Below are 19,234 nucleotides of genomic sequence, written 5' to 3'. Positions count from 1 at the left end.
AATGATCATAAATACCATGAAATAATTGCGCAAACTGCCCATTCACTATGGTCTTCATGGCTCAAGTACTGTATAATATGCAATACGTGGGAATTGATATTGGTACTTCCTTGGTATAGCTGACGCGACTTTCTACATTTTGATTTCGTGTTTCCTGTAAGTCATTTGAGCGCATTAAGAGTGTGCTTGGGAGGCTAAATAATCCTTCTTCAAGATGTGTTTTCAAAATGAGATTGGAATAGATAACTCTAGGATACACAATTGGTACGGGAGTCTTTTGATAAGTCACACTTCAGAACTATCGTTGGCAAATCAAAATTCACAAATTGTAGGCCTATTTTACACAATGTACACATGGGTGTCCTGTATATCAGTGTATGTAAGTATAGTCTGTGCATTTGAAGTATTTTCTATTGTTATGTTATGCATCTAGCATTTTTGCATGCTTTGCATGTGTAATGGTTTGGAATTGGTCTATGTCTGTGTCCTTGGGTTTTGTTGCTGGGAAGAGGGAAGATGGGGAACTGTGGAAGTAAGGTTTGTCCTCCTGTGGAAATATGGACCTGTTTCTTGCTCAGGCATAGATGCAACACGCACAACGGTCGACAGGTATAAGCCAGTTTATTAAAGTAACTAAGATATATAAAGATACAGGTCACGTGATGATTAGTAAGCTATATAAGGTATATGGTTAGTATGGTTAGTATAACGAATAATAGGTAATATCATAACATTCCCCTTACGGAGAGGAAGCAAAGCAACACAAAATAGTTAACTGCAAATCCAAGAGTCAATTACAAACATCAAAAACTCATATCGCACGAGACGCTGAATAAAGATTAATCCAAATAGTCTGCAAGTAAATCACCTTGTTATGTCTGAATGAAAATAACTATGAACTGAACTAAGGTCACGCTAATACTAAAACATAAACATTTAAAAGTTATATAAGAACCACACGCATTTTCCGAAACCTAAACACAAGAGATTAGAGGCTGGTCTGCTCTAATTAATCAGTCTATTCACATCTGTTGAGTTGAGTAACTTTAGCATAAGTTGAACTAATGACCATATCTATCCGGTGGTCTGACAAGACGACCTGACCTTGTTGTAACTAATTGCGGGGTGTCAGGCGTAGTGTTTATGAGGAGTTCATTCTCACGAGATTCTAGTCTTTCATTAGAGATTGTTGCGTCAGAGTCTACATCTTCAATTTCCTGTTCCAGGTCATTTTCCTGGATACTGCCCCTGGGCACCTGGCGGAGGTGTCTACGGTTACGTCGCAAAGTGTTATTCCTTGTTCTGACCAGATATGATATCGGATCAGATGTCTGCTGTTCCACAATTCCTGGGGATCCCTGTTTATCCGGAGAGGTTATCATAACATTATCGCCGGGGTTTAGGGGTTTGAGTGCTCTAGACTTCCCATCAAAGAATGCCTTTGCCGTATCCCGTCGCGTTTGTATCTGCTGCTGAACTTTGACTGCATCCACTGGTAGGAGTTGTGAAGTTGCCGTTGGCAACCTCGTGCGCAGGTTTCTACCCATAAGCAACTTGGCAGGCGATGCAATGTCTGCTTCACGTGGTGTACTCCTGTATGCTAAAAGTCCTAGATACGGGTCTTCTCCTGTGGAGAAGCTTCTCTTGAGAATTTTCTTGACGGTCTGCACAGCTTTTTCAACTAGTCCATTTGATTGTGGGAATCTTGGTGATGATGTCACCAGCTTAAATTCCCATGCTTTTGCGAAAGCTTGAAAGTTCCGGCTAACTAGATTAGAACCATTGTCTGTGAAGAATTCGTCAGGTATTCCATGGCGCGCAAATATAGATTTACAATGTTTGATTATGGTTTCACTTGTAGTGTCATCAAGCAGAGCTATCTCGAAATAGCCTGAGTACGCATCAACTATCACTAAGTAGTCTTTCCCATAGACCACACATAGATCACTAGATATGTTTTGCGACGGCCTTTGCGGTATGGGATGCGACATGAGCGGTTCCTTTTGCTGTTTATTGCAATGTTTCTGACATGTTGTGCATTTTGAGACCATTTCAGCGATTTGACTATTTAGTCCTGGCCAATATATGACCTCCCGCGCACGTCTTCGACACATTTCTATTCCTAGATGTCCCTCATGCACTTTTTGCAGCATGTCTTTGCGCATTGATGGCGGAATCACAATTTTGTGTCCTTTGAATATGTATCCTTCAGTAATGTATAGTTCATCGCGACAGTTCCAGTATGGTTTCACGACATCTTGAACTTCAGAACAATTTTCCGGCCAACCTGATTCTATAGTTTTATACAATGTCTGCAATTCAGAGTCAGTTTGTATTTCACGTTTTAGCTCATCAGCTTTTCCTGCGGTTATTGGTAAGCTAGACACTAGCGCATGAACTTGTAATTGGGCTTCCTGTGAGAGTTCATTATCACGATCTGAGTCCTCCAAGTATGCTCGACTTAACGCGTCAGCTACATACATTTCCTTACCAGGCACAAAACGCAAGTTGAAAGTGTACTTTTGCAACCTCAGTAGAAATCTCTGAATTCTGGGCGGTGCCTGCCCAAGTTGTTTCTTAAGAATTGACTCAAGTGGTTTGTGATCTGATTCGACGTCAAAATTCCGCGCATATAAGAATTGGTGGAAACGCTCGCACCCAAACACAACTGCTAATGTTTCTTTTTCAATCTGGGCATAACGCTGTTCGGTTGGGGTTAATGCCCTTGACGCATAAGCTATCGGTGCCCCATCTTGCAAAATGGCGCCACCCAGTCCTTTCTGAGATGCAGAGACAAGACCACTAATGAATATTCATAGGTTGGAGGGTCCAGGCCTATCTATTAGACGAGTGCATGTTTTTTACTCTCAAGTACATATTTGGAGAGGTATTGAAAAAATATTTGTTGTGGCAAGTCTACAGATATAAAGAAATTATTTGATGAAAAAATTAATTTCGAATTTTGCTAATTGGGTAATAGGGGGCGTGTTTTGAGTTTTTTCTGCCAGTTGGCTGAAAAGAGTGGAAATATCAAAGTCTGTCTAATTTGTCGATTAAAAAAAAATTTCCGTGGTCAATCACCATTTTATTTTTCACCATTTACTTGCCCGACTGTCCGGAATAACATAATCTAAATTTCAGATTCACAACACCACGCGTTCTTTGATGCGTCGCGGTCAAACATTGACAATTTAACTGCTAAAAGGCTTAAAAAATCAATTGTGGTCTTGTCTCTATTTACACTACATTTTGGGTCAATATAGTGAAAAATTTGAATGTGCTCAAATCACTCTAATTCATTTAGAATATTGTATTGCTGATGATTTAAGGTCAAAACAAGCCTAAATAATGAGAAAAAAACTTAATTTGACCCAAATAAGAGTCAACCTAACCCCGGTCTAAGTTCGGTTTCATTTTTACAAGTCTTGTTGTGTTGCCATTCATTTTGTAATTTCTTTGAAACTACTTAGGCCTTGATTCTGAAAGTTGTGCCCTAAGCAGCAAATATATTCCTAAATCACATCCTAAAGTTTCAGCTCCATAGCTTGCTTATTCTGGCCAGGGCAGGTCTTTGAATTTGGTGCTGTTGGGTGCAAAATCATGACTTTTTGTCGATTTTGTCCTCTTTCGTCGCTTTGGCACAGTTGTACCACTCTTTGAAATGTCTCTCATTTCTCCAAAAATGTCCAGATATGACTTTCCTTTGTTGGAGAGTTGTGGGATGTCATGTACATTAGTTTGAAAAAAATCTCAAAATGTTAACCCCTGAAATGTACCTTCATTGAGACAAGACCACTAATGAATATTCATAGGTTGGAGGGTCCAGGCCTATCTATTAGACGAGTGCATGTTTTTTACTCTCAAGTACATATTTGGAGAGGTATTGAAAAAATATTTGTTGTGGCAAGTCTACAGATATAAAGAAATTATTTGATGAAAAAATTAATTTCGAATTTTGCTAATTGGGTAATAGGGGGCGTGTTTTGAGTTTTTTCTGCCAGTTGGCTGAAAAGAGTGGAAATATCAAAGTCTGTCTAATTTGTCGATTAAAAAAAAATTTCCGTGGTCAATCACCATTTTATTTTTCACCATTTACTTGCCCGACTGTCCGGAATAACATAATCTAAATTTCAGATTCACAACACCACGCGTTCTTTGATGCGTCGCGGTCAAACATTGACAATTTAACTGCTAAAAGGCTTAAAAAATCAATTGTGGTCTTGTCTCTGCATCAACTGTCAATGTCACTGGTTTTGTTACATCATAGAATTTCAGCGTTGGTGCTGTTGTCAACATTGTTTTTAATTGCGCTACAGCATCGGACTGCTGTTTCAGCCAAGCCCACTCAGCATCTTCTGGAAGAAGCTGCCTGAGCGGTGACGTAATGTCTGACAAGTTCGGCAAATACTTTCCAAAGTATGTTACTAATCCTAGAAATCTGCGTAATGCGGCCTTGCAATCTGGTTGAGGCATATCCACGATTGCTTGCACTTTCTGCGGGTCCGGTTTGACCCCATCTGCGCTTAGTAATCCTCCTATGTAAACAACCTCTGAGAGTCCAACTCTGCATTTGCGTCTATTGAGCTTTAACCCCTTCTCCCGTAGGCGATCCAATACTTTCCTAAGTCGCTCGTCGTGTTCCTCTTTCGTGCGTCCCCAGACTAACAAATCGTCGATGTAGCTGATGACTCCCTCCAAATTTTCCAGAATTTGCGTCACTGCTTTATTGAACACTTCAGCACTCGAGGAGATTCCGAACGGAAGACGGAGAAAGCGATACCTCCCAAAACATGTGTTGAATGTTGTGAGCATAGAACTTTCCGTATCCAACTTTTGTTGCCAGAATCCATTGGACGCGTCAAGAACAGTAAAGTACTTCGCCCCAGCGAGTTTAGTGCTAATTTCATCCAATGTGATCAATGGAAAATGCTCCCGTTTCACAGCAGTGTTTAAATCTTTCGGATCTAAACAAATACGTAGCGATTTATCTGATTTTTCAACTAACACAATTGAATTTACCCAATCAGTGGGCTCATCCACTTTTTTGAGCACATTCATACCAACCAATCGATCAAGTTGAGTTTTGAATCTATCCTGCATTGCAATGGGAAATTTCCTCGGCGCATGAATCACTGGTTTCACTGATGGATCAATTTCAATATGATGCTCTGGCACATCTAGACAACCAAGACCTTCGAATATATCCTTATATTCGTCGAGTATGCATTCACTATCTGACGTAGGCCTATTAAGCGCATCGATACGTTGAAGCAAATTCATCTTGACAGACGTGCGAAGCCCTAGGACCGGATCACTGCGTTTGTCCACTACTACGAAATCCTCGTAAAATGTGTTATCCTTGTATATGCATCGAATCCTGCAACTCCCTGCCACCGGTAGCGGTGTTCCGTCGTAAGTGGTTAACCGTATTTTCGTTTTTATGAGATCTCGTTTGTTACAGATCCGCTTGAATAGGTCATACGGCAGCACGTTGGCCTGTGCTCCCGTATCTATCTTCAAATTCACGAAAACCTGCCGCTGACCCATCTTCAGTTTCGTTAGCCATTGTTGATCAGACTCGTCTGTTCCCTTTAACTGATTGATGCTGCCAATGAACAAAGACTCGTACGTACCGTCATCGTCCTCCTCCTCTACGCTGTGGACTTGTTTATTGGTTGACCTGCAGCAGCGGATGAAGTGATTTAGCCTTTTGCAACCCTTGCATTGTTTGCCATAGGCAGGACATTGCCGTGGTTGATGAAAAGTCCCGCAATTCCCGCACTTGGCTCCGCTGCCTTTATACGTTGATTGGTTATGATAACCCGAGGCGGCTTTGTTGTATCCTTGTCGGCCTACTGCATTTACTGTTTTGTCAGTCTGTTCATCACGCCGCTGTCCGTTAGACAGCGAACTCATCTGTTCCTTGGTTAACTCAGCTGCTCGGCATATATCTATCGCCTTGGTGAGGGTGAGTTCCTTCTCCCTAAGCAGACGTTCCCTCGTGCGATCCATTCGTATGCCAAATACAATGCGATCCTTTATTAAGGAGTCTCTTAGAGTGTCAAATTCACAGTCCTTGGCTTTTATTTTTATATCCGTGAGGAAACAGTCAAAGGACTCGCCTTCCTGCTGTATCCTTGAATTGAATCTATGGCGTTCAAATGTTACATTCTTCTGAGGCGTGCAATATTCCTCGAATTTTTGAATAAGCGGGGCGTATTCGACATCATCAGGTAATCCAAATGAATTGAAAACTTCCAGTCCTTCATCTCCGATTGAGTGGAGAAGAAGAGCGACCTTGATAGGTTCCTCCGTTATCCGTGATGCCGTTAGAAATATCGTAAATTTCTGCTTCCATCGCCTCCAATTCGCCGAAATATTCCCCGTTAGAGCAAGAGGTGCTGGCGGCTTGAGATTCGGACGTTCTGCCATGACTATTTGTGGGCCCGTGTTTTCCTCCTCTGTCTCGTCATCGGATGACATAGTCCATTAATACTGATAGTCCACCCTAAGAACGTTATGATCGTCGAAGAGTGACCACTTCTGTCACCATGTTCTGTTTCTTGCTCAGGCACAGATGCAACACGCACAACGGTTGACAGGTATAAGCCAGTTTATTAAAGTAACTAAGATATATAAAGATTCAGGTCACGTGATGATTAGTAAGCTATATAAGGTATATGGTTAGTATGGTTAGTATAACGAGTAATAGGTAATATCATAACAACCGGGGAGGTGGGAGTTGGGGAATTGTGGAGCGACTTGTTGGAATTTGTCTGTGTCAGTGTCCTTGGGTTTTGTTGATGGGAAGAGGGAAGATGGGGAAGTGTGGAAGTAAGGTTGGTCCTCCTGTGGAACTTTGGACCGGGAAGTTGGGAGTTGGGGAATTGTGGAGCGACTTGTTGGCTGTGTCTGTGTCCTTGGGTTGTGTCACTGGGAAGAGGGAAGATGGGGAGGTGTGGAGGTAGGGTTTGTCCTTCTGTGGAACTATGGACCGGGGAAGATGGGAGTTGGGGAATTGTGGAGCGACTTGTTGGCTGTGTCTGTGTCCTTGGGTTGTGTCACTGGGAAGAGGGAAGATGGGGAGGTGTGGAGGTAGGGTTTGTTTTTCTGTGGAATTATGGATGGGGAAGATGGGAGTTCGGGAATTGTACGGAGTTACATTTAATTGTTAGGGTTCTGTGAAATTGTAACTTGGAAGATGGTAGGAGTTGGGGAATGAAGTGAAGTATATTTGTCATTGGTTTTGTTGTAGTGGTCCTGGGAGTGGGAGACACTAGTTTCAGCAAATTCGTGATGAGAACTGCACTACGGTATTGTGTATCCCCCACGGCATTTCTATTTTCCAACACCACCAGTGAACGACGTACCCCTTCCAAATGTTGTAATATCCAAAATGAAAGTAGTCTTTTTCCAAAATAGTGGGGGCAGGGTGAACTGCATGTGCAAGTACATGTACCATATTCAACTCTCATGAATGAGATTGTCCCAGAAATGCATGTTTTATCCTAGAACGACAGCCTTTGGTTATTTGTCTGTACATGTCGTCAAAACATAAGCCGATAAACATGAAAAGTCAATAAATTATTCAACAAACATAATATTTTATTTCTAGTATTATAGGTGCCATCATCAAGTTCAACTGATGGACGATCATCTTGGGGAAATCATTTTTTTTTAATTTTCAAAATTCTTTTCACCATTTCCTATTCACAGTTGACACTTTGTATCCCGTGCAAGTGCAAGTACATGTACCATATTCAACTCTCACAGTCCGTGACGTTATTAAGACAACAAATAAAAAATATTATTCGTAGCCTGAAAGATGTGGTAATCACGTGATGTGGATACAATAAAACATGTACATGTACGTACAATCATGGTCAAAAGTTTATGGACACCAGTTTTTGCACATTTTCTCAAAAACGGCCAATCCTATTGAACCCAAATTTTCACCAATGGTGAAGAATCTTCTTGGCTATCGAATGACGTGATAGTTGATATCAGGACCAATTGCATAACAAAGTTATTACATAATTTTGAGAGGCATATTTTTTTTACTTTTTTGTAGATCAATTTTTCAAAACCAAATTTACCCTACCTTATATCTTGCACATTGCTAAGACTTTCTGTGAAAAAAATTTGGATAAATCTCATTTCGGTTTTGAGATATATCGAAATATTAAAATTTTGATATTTTGATAATTTGATATTTTTGGATTTTTTGCAACTGTATCATTGAGAAGTCATACCCAAATAATGATTGGCACCAATTTAGCACAGCTAGCAACTAATATTGCTGAGAAAAAGGTGGATACTTGGTAGTATGCAAATATTCATATATATATGCTACCTGCAGCAATGTTGCGCGAGTTCGACGAATCACAACAAGCAGATCGGTCACATGATTTATAGGTCAGTCACATGATACCAAAATGGCAGCGCCCGGGAACTGTCAAATCCTATGAGAAGTATTATGGACCAAGAAGACCAAATTGCCCTTATTCTCCTGCTGTTACTCCGTCGGAGGCGGCGGCGGAGGCGGCGCCGCGTGGACCGTAGTCTTTGGACAAGGCCATGGATTCAGAGAAGAGAGGATAAGGGGGCCTATGCAAATCTAATTGCTGAATTGCTGTCGACTCAATGGGAGCTGCCATTTTGGTATCATGTGACTGACCTATAAATCATGTGACCGATCTGCTTGTTGTGATTCGTCGAACTCGCGCAACATTGCTGCAGGTAGCCCCCACACGGTGATTAACTTCCTCGCGTGTCGAGAAAATATCAAACATGCTAGATCGGCTGCGTCTCGACTCGCGAGGGAAGATACGCAGCAAAAAACGACCCCACACAGTGAGAATTTGCCTGTCGCAACATGCACGCGTGTCACTTGCATCACGCAAATTTTCACCGTGTGGTGCAGGCTTTACGGGATACAGCTGATTTTTCTCGGGTCACGGCAACGCGATAGATACAAAGTGCGCGCGGATCGATGACGTCACGACATTTTATGATGACGCGGCGCTGCGCTATCCCGGAGCTGATCTCGGAAACGGATTAGCAGAATCTGTCTACTAAAGGTACACCTTCATCCCACGACTTCTTATGGTCAAAACAGTATGCTGTTAACCTGTTTTTTAATGTGACATGGAACCGTTCCAATGCACCTTGGGATTCTGGGTGGTAAGCACTGGAAGTAAGGTGGTTAATCCCCAACTGATCCATGATTTGGGCAAAAACCTTGGACATGAAATTGGACCCTTGGTCCGACTGTAACGCGTGCTTGGGTAACCCTACCCAGCTGAAAAATTTTATCAAACTTTTTATAACAGACTTGGCTGTTAAATTCCTCAGAGGGAATGCCTCTGGGAACCTGGTTGAGGTACACATGATTGTCAACAGGTACTGGTTTCCACTAGAAGTCCTAGGAAGCGGACCTACACAGTCTATCAAAATCTTTGCAAAAGCTTCCCCTACAGAAGATATAGGATGGAGTGGAGCGGGAGGGATTACCTGGTTAGGTTTGCCAACCATTTGGCAGGTGTGGCATTGTCTACAATACCGTACAACGTCAGATTGAAGACCTGGCCAAAAAATGCATTAATATGCGATGGTAAGTTTTTGTGATGCCTAAGTGTGCACCCATTGGCAATACAAACCGTGGGCCATTTTCAGGACTTCTGATCTGCGTGATTTTGGAATCACAATCTGGTGTCTATAGCGCCAGCTTTCATCACAAGCTGCATCAGGAGGTCGCCAACTCCTCATAAGGACGCCAGATTTTTTATAGAAAAACACTGGTTCCTTCCCCGCTTCACCATCCTTCACAGCAGTCTTACACAACTCCCTGATCTCTGGATCACTGTCCTGCTCTTAGATCAGGAGATCTATACTAGTAGGCAAAACACTGACGTTGTTACAATCGCCCTCAACGTCAGTTGACTGGTTACCGGAACAATCTTTTCCGACAGTACCAGCATCTTCTATGATTACACAGTCATCATCACTATCATCTATCACAATAGGCTCTTTCGCCTTACCCAACTCGCTTTGAGTTTCACATCTACATAATCATGATCAACATTCTGATCAAAACTGTTACAATCCTCAAGCATGCCAAGATAATTTTCTGGATCACTTGGTGTATTTTGAGCAGCCAACGACTTTGCTCTAGTCATAACACATGAGGGGAAAATACCAGGAAATTCTTCCTCCAACTGACTAGTGTTGTTCTCAGATACAGGCTTTACAGTCAAAATTGGTTGAACCTTAACCAAACCACCAGCCAAATCGTTACCAAGTATAAAATCAACACCTGGAACAGGCAACGACTGTCGAACAACTACTACAGCATCACCGTTAAAAACATTACAATTGAGAACAATCTTATGTAACGGTACAGCAATAGGGTTGAGCCCAACCCCTTCAATCAACATAGTTTGGTCAGTGTCGGACCATGGGCCTAACCCAACAACATTCTCTAAAATGAGGCTCTGAGAAGCCCCAGTGTCTCGTAAAACTTTCAGTGGTAGCTTTTTGTCTCCCACAGACACATAACCCTCAGACACAAATGGTCTGTACTGCTCATTGATCTCATCAGACACTCTTTGCCAATTAGTACTAACCAAAGCGTTTGGCGACTTCTTATTGTTCCCTGAATTTTTCCTTGCAAGGATTGTGCAGTCTGCCATTCTGTGCCCTTCCTTTTTACAATAGAAACACGACATTTTGACCTTTGGTTTGGACACACTCGAATCAGAATTACCAGAACTATTTGAGTAACTGTGGCTCCCCTGTGCTCCACTGGCAGAAACCCCACCAGCACTAGTTGCCAGAGATTTAGACTCACTTTTCCATTTATTTTGATGGTGATTTTGCCCCTGAGATGCTTGTTTACCAAAAAAACTCTTTTTGTGAGCGAGCACATAATCATCAGTCAACACGGCCGCTTCGTGTAGTTTGGTAACGCTTCGTTCATCTAAGTACGTCCGAACCTCAGAAGGCAGCTGTATTTTGAATTCCTCAATGAGGACCAGTTGCTTTAGGTCTTGAAAACTTTCCTCAACCTCAACAGAAGAACACCACTTCTCAAAAGACACTTCTTTTCCCTGGCAAACTCAACGTAGGTCTGACTGTCGCCCTTCTTTTGTGACCTAAACTTTTGCCTGTATGCTTCAGGCACCACCTCGTACGCTTTCAAAATAGCCGCTTTTACCGCTGGATAGTCAGATGAATGGTCTAACGACAGACTAGAATAGGCCTCTATAGCCTTCCCTTTCAAAACACTCTGGACCAACATTGCCCAATGATCCCTCGGCCATGCCAAATTTGCGGCTACCTTCTCAAAATGTGCCAAAAATTTGTCAACATTTTTGTCATCAAATGGCGGGACCAACCGTACATTTCTACTAGCATCAAAAGTGCGGCCCATAACCAACAACACGAGCAGTAGCTCGGTGCCTTTCCTCCTCAGCTAACTCTGCCTCACGTAATCTAACCGCTTGTTCTACTTCCTTCCCTTTCAGAGCAAGCATCTGCTTAGCCTCTACACATTTCATTTTGATTTGAAAGTCTAACTCCTTCTCACGCATTAGGAAGTTTTGTTTCATTTCGGCCAATTTGAGGCGTGAGAGAGTGACAGCCTCACTTTCATCCTCCTCATTCTCATCCACCACCTCAAACTCAATCTCATTCACAACACCTGCTTTCACAAGCTCGTCCACCAACCGACTCAAAAATTGAGTCCTCTTCAACTTTGGATCAATGACCACCTTATAATGAGTAGCCAAAGCCACCAAATCAGCTTTCTTATAGGTTTCTAAAAGATCCCACGGTGGATCCGCTACAAACTCTTTCACATCAAAAGGCATGGTTACATATGTACACTGTGTTCAGAGTAAATACTCAGGCTGAGTCAAAAGTATGATACATGTACTACATACACTGCCAGGTAAAAAGTGTAAGAAATACTGTACACAGCTACAGAACCATCACCAAAAGAACCAGCACAGTCAGGTTCTCACTAAAAATAATAAATCCAGAATATAACAGATTTATAACACAGACAGTTGGTGCGTCTGCAACTCACATAAAAGACAAGCTTAGCCTACTCAACATATTTTACATATATCACCCAAAATATGGAACTGCATGACAAGACACAAAAATACACAAATCCTGTGTAGGGCCTACAACAAATCTTAGCGTTTGCTATTGAAGAAGTTCAAAACTTGACACACATTCGCAAAAAGTGGCGATCAGAAGAAAAATCTCACAAAAGTAACACTTGACACTTGCGTGGCCAGTAATTTGCCACATCAAACTTATGTTACGGTTAGTACTGGTGCGGTACACAGATAAGTCACGAATGGACATCACAAAGTTCCACACACTCTTGAACTAGGGCGACAAACTTTCGCCCGAAATTGCAGTGCAGTGTAGTGCATGCATGAACACGTGCCGTTTATAACATTACAAAAATGTACAGGAAATGTACATGAAAAAAGCACGTGGGTACGGGATAAGATGGCGAAGGATGTCACAATCACCTATCTGTTCAGTTCCAATATGTGACCCGTCACAGCAAACCAGGCTCATGTCGCACAGGAGATGAGCCTAAATGACACCAGGAGATAATGGAAGAAATTGGTCAGCTCATATTTCACAAAAGGCAGACAATAGAGAATTGAACAAACAGTCCGTCTCAACCTGTCAAGCTCAGAGCGACATGCGCCTGGTTTTGCTGTGACGGGTCACATATTCCTGCCATTCTTCGCACTTCTTTCATCAGGTGGTGAATAAACATCGCACCCACCACCATATACAACCTCACTCTGATAAGGGAAACGCTGCCTCTCTAGGGGTATTGTCATTTGGCCCGACCTGTCGGCTCCGGAAACCCTCACAGTCCCCACTTGAGTGTAGCTGGGCTCAACCACAGCGTCATGATTGTAGTTTCTAGCCGCCCTAACATCACGTTGATCATGTTGATTGGAGAAACTCTGCCTCTCTTGAGCCAACGTCATTTGGCCCGACCTATAATCAGCTCCGGTGACTCTTACGGTCCCTGCTCGAGTGTAACTGCGCTCGCCCACAGGCACAGCATCATGTTTGTAGTTTCTAGCCACCATAACGATCATGTTGATTGGAGAAACTCTGCCTCTCTTGAGGCGACGTCATCTGGCCCGACCTATAATCAGCCCCGGTGACCCTTACGGTCCCTGCTTCAGTGTAACTGCACTGATCCACATCATCATGTTTGTAGTTCCAGCCGCCATAACATCACGTTGATCATGCTGATTGGAGAAACTCTGCCTCTCTTGTGGCAACGTCATTTGGCCCGACCTATAATCAGCCCCGGTGACCCTTACGGTCCCCGCTTGAGTGTAACTGCGCTGATCCACAGCATCATGTTTGTAGTTTCTAGCCGCCATAACATTACGTTGATCATGTTGATTGGAGAAACTCTGCCTCTCTTGTGGCAACGTCATTTGGCCCGACCTATAATCAGCTCCGGTGACCCTCACGGTCCCCGCTTGAGTGTAACTGCGCTCATCCACAGCATCATGTTTGTAGTTTCTAGCTGCCATAACATCACGTTGATCATGTTGATTGGAGAAACTCTGCCTCTCTTGAGGCAACGTCATCTGGCCCGACCTATAATCAGCCCCGGTGACCCTTACGGTCCCCGCTTGAGTGTAACTGCGCTGATCCACAGCATCATGTTTGTAGTTTCTAGCCGCCATAACATTACGTTGATCATGTTGATTGGAGAAACTCTGCCTCTCTTGAGGCAACGTCATTTGGCCCGACCTATAATCAGCTCCGGTGACCCTCATGGTCCCCGCTTGAGTGTAACTGCGCTGATCCACAGCATCATGTTTGTAGTTTCTAGCCGCCATAACATCACGTTGATCATGTTGATCGGAGAAACTCTGCCTCTCTTGAGGCAACGTCATTTGGCCCGACCTATAATCAGCTCCGGTGACCCTCACGGTCCCCGCTTGAGTGTAACTCTGCTCATCCACAGCATCATGTTTGTAGTTTCTAGCTGCCATAACATCACGTTGATCATGTTGATTGGAGAAACTCTGCCTCTCTTGAGGCAACGTCATTTGGCCCGACCTAATATCAGCCCCAGTGACCCTTACGGTCCCCGCTTGAGTGTAGCTGCGCTCATCCGCAACATTTTGTTGGTAGTTTCTAGCCGCCATAACATCACGTTGATCATGTTGATTGGAGAAACTCTGCCTCTCCTGAGACAATGTCATTTGGCCCGACCTGTCATCTCCAGATACCCTTACGGTCTCCGCTTGAGTGTCCCTATGCTCATCAAGTTCATAGTGTCTAGCAACATCACCTTGATCATGATACCGGGGATAACTCTTTCTTGAGTCATTTGGTCCGACCTATCACCTCCAGATACCCTTGCAGTCTCCGATGTCTCCATGTCTCTGCAGTGTTGGATCCACTCTTCTCGACCCCCACTCAGATTGTCAATTTTCACACTGTTTATAACACCGTCACCGTCTTCTAGGGTTTACGACAAGTTGTCCGAAGTGCTGCTCTGTCCCCTGTGCCCCCACAAGCAGTCAACCGAGCTTGATCCAGATCTCTCCATGACCGTGCTGCTTGGACCCTGAGGCCGAGGGGCTTCTTCAATTTCATCTTTTCTCCCTGTCTGCTCTTCAGGAATCTTCAAATGTTGCATCTCAACCCAGACATGCTGACTATTCATCATCGTGATATTGTTGGTATTGCTGCTGGCTTGAGCATTGGGCTTACATACAGACTCGTCTTCCATTTTGGTAAACGGGTTGAGCACTGATTCCTAGTCAAATTCTTCTTCAGGAAGGCAGGAAACTGGATGGAGAGGGGTGGACCTGGTCATACACGTGATCGTTCATGTACATACGTTACGTACTCAATGCACAGTGCTTCTCAGTGGATTTCGAGCGGCTGGCGACCGTGAAGGTAGCTACTTTTGAATCGACGATTTTACTCATGTAGTGTGTTACTAATGTGACTGAAGGACTTCAGATGACTCCTTGTATACTTAAATGATGATTAATGATACTTGTTGATTTGTTGGCCCGTTATACGCTGTGCTTGAATACAATTCGGATCAAAACGTGTAGACGCTTGTTGTCGTCGACGGTTCATACCGTGGATACCCGCCGAAGACACAACCGTCACAAACATATAAATCGGGTGTAGCGCGCACAATCTTCACATACAGTGTTACAAAAAGTACAATTTACAAGTTATCATTTCTCATAATGTTTAAGGTGAATATTTGACATATCGAACATGTCAAAACACAAAACTACTTAGCTAATTCTGAAAACAATGGTTACTGAGGGTTTAACTCTTTCACTCTAAGGTCATTGCTTTATTAATCAAGTATGTTCAGACAAGTTGGAGACGCTTGATTGGCAAGTGTAATTAGTACATACAAGTCTTTCAATCAGAAACATGTTTGATTTGTCAAAGTTTGTATTATGTCTCCTCGGTGATTTTGTGTTGTTATAGTTTTCATGGTAAATCAAAGATTGTATATGGTCATTCAGGTCTTGGACTCCAGCCTGTGAACACCAGATTTGGACTCGCCAATCTGTGAATGTAACTATCCATTATATAAATGCTGTATTTTTAAGAATTTGGAATATACAAGAAGAAAGGATCTCCATCTTCAAATTGTTTTGTCAGAAGCTAGTTTTCCCCCATAATATAATCCAGTAAATCTTCCTATCTCAATCTGTGCGGGCAAAACCCCGCATCTCATTTGCGCAAATACGGCGCGCTGGGCTTTGTCGATAGCGGACGAAACGTACGGTTCCATACTGAAAGAACTTATAAGTCTAATATAGGTCCTCAGTTTGGGTTTGCTAGCCACCAGTGCCCGCCATTCTGTTTGCTGGAGACTCTTTAAGTTTCTCTTGAAAACGGCCACGTCGCACGGAGTGCAATTGTCAACAAGCTCATTCATGTCCAATTTGGTGAGGATATCTCTGATTTCGGCGGACCAATTTCTATTCTGGCGGCTCATTAGAACGTCAGTCCTAAATACATGTTTTAGAATCCCGTCCCTGCCTAGCTTGCATAAGCGATTCCAAAAGTTTATCATTCTTCACCACCTCCTGTAAAGCTAGATTTACGTTGAAACGGATGCGTGATACGTTTCCATTTCCAGCATCCGAGTTTCCGATACACATTTATACGTAATATCGAGCGCTTTATTAAGGGCAAAACTTTTCTATAGATTCCCATGCATTAAAGCATTTTTTTGAATCGTGGTAATCAGCATGCTTCGGATTGTACAGGAATGGACGATCTCGGACAGCGTTCACCAAGTCCTCCACGAAATTTTTCTTCAACCCTGTCTTCCTCGGCATGGTTTCGTAGACAAGAGTCGACTTCAAGGGAAGTATATCCCAAAATGACGTCATTTCAAAGGAATTTCTATCCGTTCACGTACCTGATAGCACGGATGCGTTGGATTCGACCAACGTATGCGCTTAAACGCACCCGTTTTATGCAGTTGTCGGAGATATGTGAATGCGCAAATGGTTAAGCATGTGTTGAAAAATTTTCGTTGGACGGATGCGTTAAACGCATACGATATACGGACTATAAAACGTATAAATGTAAATCTAAGCTTAAGGCGCACATTGCCAGCCAAAGTCCCCTTGATATCATGCTATGGTGGCTCGGTTCGGAGGCCTAAGAAGTATCTAATTGCGCGGTTTTGAACACTGTACACGATGCGTTGATTTAGAATGGATGTGAACACTTAATAGACCGAAGATAACAAGCTTATCCCCCTGTAGTTCAGAGGAACGCACGGGTCCAATGATGCACTTTTTGGAATTGGAATGATAACCGCCAAGACGTTGGGAAACAGCCTATATCCAATACCACGTTGAAAAAATGCATTAAGGTTAGCATTACCCGGTCATTTCTTAAAATGAGGCTATTGGATATTATTCCCCATTCGACCAACAGTTACAACCTTAACATCTACGTCAACTGCGTATTCTTAAAAACAACTGTGGCTCTTGGTTTTATAAATAAATAAACATTAATGAGTGAAATGGATGATTTTAATTGCTTATTTTATAATCAAGTATGCCGCCATCTTGGTGGATTTTAATCTGGTCTCTCCTCCAAACGGAGAGCTAATGACGTCATGGATGCAGCCATTGTGACAATCAGCTGTTCGAACAATGGCAAAGGCTTGGAATGACAGCGAAATGACAGATGACAGTAATTCTTCGATTTCTTCGGGTTCTTCGTCGACGTCCGGCGATGAATCCTTCGATTACAACCGTGCATCAGCAGAAGAACGAGCAGGTCAGTCCCTATGCGTTTGAGCCAGAGTACACACCTGAAGAGCTGGCTGAACGTGAACTTGATGATGGTCATGGTGGTAATGTGGTTGCCGTTGAGCTTGAAGTTGAAGATGACGTGCCACTTGATGATGAAGGCCACGAGGATGGCACCCAGATGCCTTTGGAGGAATGGTGCATGTGCCGTGGCTGCATGGTGATGCCCACCAACTTTGAATGCGACTGTTGCCAGGATATCAACGCCATCACCACAAAATTGGAAGAGGCTACTGGTGGTGACATTGATCATGTTGATCTGGAGTGCATCACTCAGCACCCAGATTTTCAGGCAGTCTGCTTGAACAGGGCCGTCCTGGACACCATTGTGGCCCGGCTCCATTATGCCTTCATAGAAAGACTGGAGGATAATAACCCAACAAACAAGTAGGCTATAATGCATTATTCCATGCCCATATGTTATATCAAATGCCAAGACAACGCATGTCATGATGTGATGCTATAAATGCATGGGGCCGAGAGTGTAACAGAGTCGGAGAATATAGACACCTTGTTTGGCCGGAGGGGCCAGGGGTTCGAACCCAGAACCCTTGACAGACAAAACACTCTGACAACTGATCGAGCTGAAGTGTGTCACTATTACGAACACTACAGTTGTTGAAAAAATTGATAACTAGTAGTAAATATACAGGGCCTAAATCTGCTAATTTGCTTGCTGCACATCAGTTTTTATAACTGAACTGATTTATAGTCAATTGTATCTTTCAGATGCTACCGATTCACAGTCTACAAGCAATTTATCTTTTGGATCCATGGTTTCTTGGTGTTACCCCTAGCTAACAGTAACTCCGAGTTCTTCAATACGGTGGTGAACGAAATAGAGACGATATAATATATGAAGGTGTTGTTATTCCTTGACCGGTCTATATGGCACTGCCGAACACTGGGCGTCAGCCTCATTATATACAAAGAGATACAAAGAGTTACATAACACCAGGTCGTAACATTCAAGATTCCCTACATAGGCCTATACAGAAATACTCTGGATTGGCCAGAGTCTAAACATATTGGGCCAAATTCATAAAGGGCGTTTAGCTTAAAACAGCGTTTAACTACTGAATAGACATATTCAGGTCCTTCATGTAAATCGTCACAGAATATGAATAGGCCCTGAAACTGATCAGGGAGAAGTTACACACGTCTAACCCTTAAACGCCCTTTATGAATTTGGCCCATTATATAAATACTCTAACCCCGGATCTATAAGACCAGAAGACACCGCCCAGAATAGGTTGATTCATATTCATTCCAAATTGAATGGTCACTCCCGATTAATACTGATTGGAGCACATTCCTCTGGACACGGCCAATGGCCTAAGAATATGGTGTGCTGTGAACAAGGTGCGTTGGTAGGCCTGTATGAAATGAACATGAAGACTCGCGTGTCCAATAACCTTTCTTTTATTCAATGAGAACAATAAGCAACATCAAATCTAGGCCCTGTGATTCATACATCGTTTAATCAGCGACATAGAGAATTAAAGGTAGAATGCCAGAAAGTAATGTCGATGAATTTTTAAGACATCCTCTTCAACGTAATGAGTATAAAGTTAGGACAGATCCAACTTACATAATGAGTTACAGGTTGGGACAAATGAATAAGAAGCCCTCATATGATCGAACTCGGACTTAAGTCAGTTTTAGTCTTGACCTTGAACAACAAGTCCATATATCATCCATATCTAGAAACTGAAGTTCATCGTTATCCTGAGCCTCCTCTCCCACGTCACCGAATAGCAGTGGTCCTGCATCAATGTCCCGAGGACGAAACGCTGCCTCAAAACCGTTAATGTAACTCGGGCATCAACTGCATCCCATGCCTGGCTTAT

General features: G+C 42.9%; 3 protein-coding genes across 3 annotated transcripts; 1 reads left to right on the top strand and 2 right to left on the bottom strand.

Annotated features, from left to right (window-relative positions):
* Positions 1–1,061: 1,061 nt before the first annotated feature.
* Positions 1,062–1,991, bottom strand: LOC135499378 (uncharacterized protein K02A2.6-like). The gene has a single exon (XM_064790123.1). The coding sequence runs from the start codon at positions 1,989–1,991 to the stop codon at positions 1,062–1,064; it is 930 nt and encodes a 309-aa protein (XP_064646193.1).
* Positions 1,992–4,200: 2,209 nt separating this feature from the next.
* LOC135499377 (uncharacterized) lies at positions 4,201–6,483 on the bottom strand. Its single transcript, XM_064790122.1, has one exon. It carries the CDS (start codon positions 6,481–6,483, stop codon positions 4,201–4,203), a length of 2,283 nt encoding a protein of 760 aa, XP_064646192.1.
* A 10,824-nt stretch (positions 6,484–17,307) lies between these two features.
* On the top strand, positions 17,308–17,775 carry LOC135499376 (uncharacterized). Its single transcript, XM_064790121.1, has one exon. The coding sequence runs from the start codon at positions 17,308–17,310 to the stop codon at positions 17,773–17,775; it is 468 nt and encodes a 155-aa protein (XP_064646191.1).
* Positions 17,776–19,234: the final 1,459 nt, after the last annotated feature.

This window comes from Lineus longissimus, chromosome 15 (assembly GCF_910592395.1).
Source record: "Lineus longissimus chromosome 15, tnLinLong1.2, whole genome shotgun sequence".
Taxonomy (NCBI): Eukaryota; Metazoa; Nemertea; class Pilidiophora; order Heteronemertea; family Lineidae; genus Lineus; species Lineus longissimus.
This window is presented reverse-complemented; position numbering and strand designations above follow the sequence as displayed.

Coding starts and splice junctions, on each gene's coding strand:
- LOC135499376 (XM_064790121.1), top strand. CDS start 17,308: ATGAATCCTTCGATTACAACCGTGCATCAGCAGAAGAACGAGCAGGTC.
- LOC135499377 (XM_064790122.1), bottom strand. CDS start 6,483: ATGTCATCCGATGACGAGACAGAGGAGGAAAACACGGGCCCACAAATA.
- LOC135499378 (XM_064790123.1), bottom strand. CDS start 1,991: ATGTCGCATCCCATACCGCAAAGGCCGTCGCAAAACATATCTAGTGAT.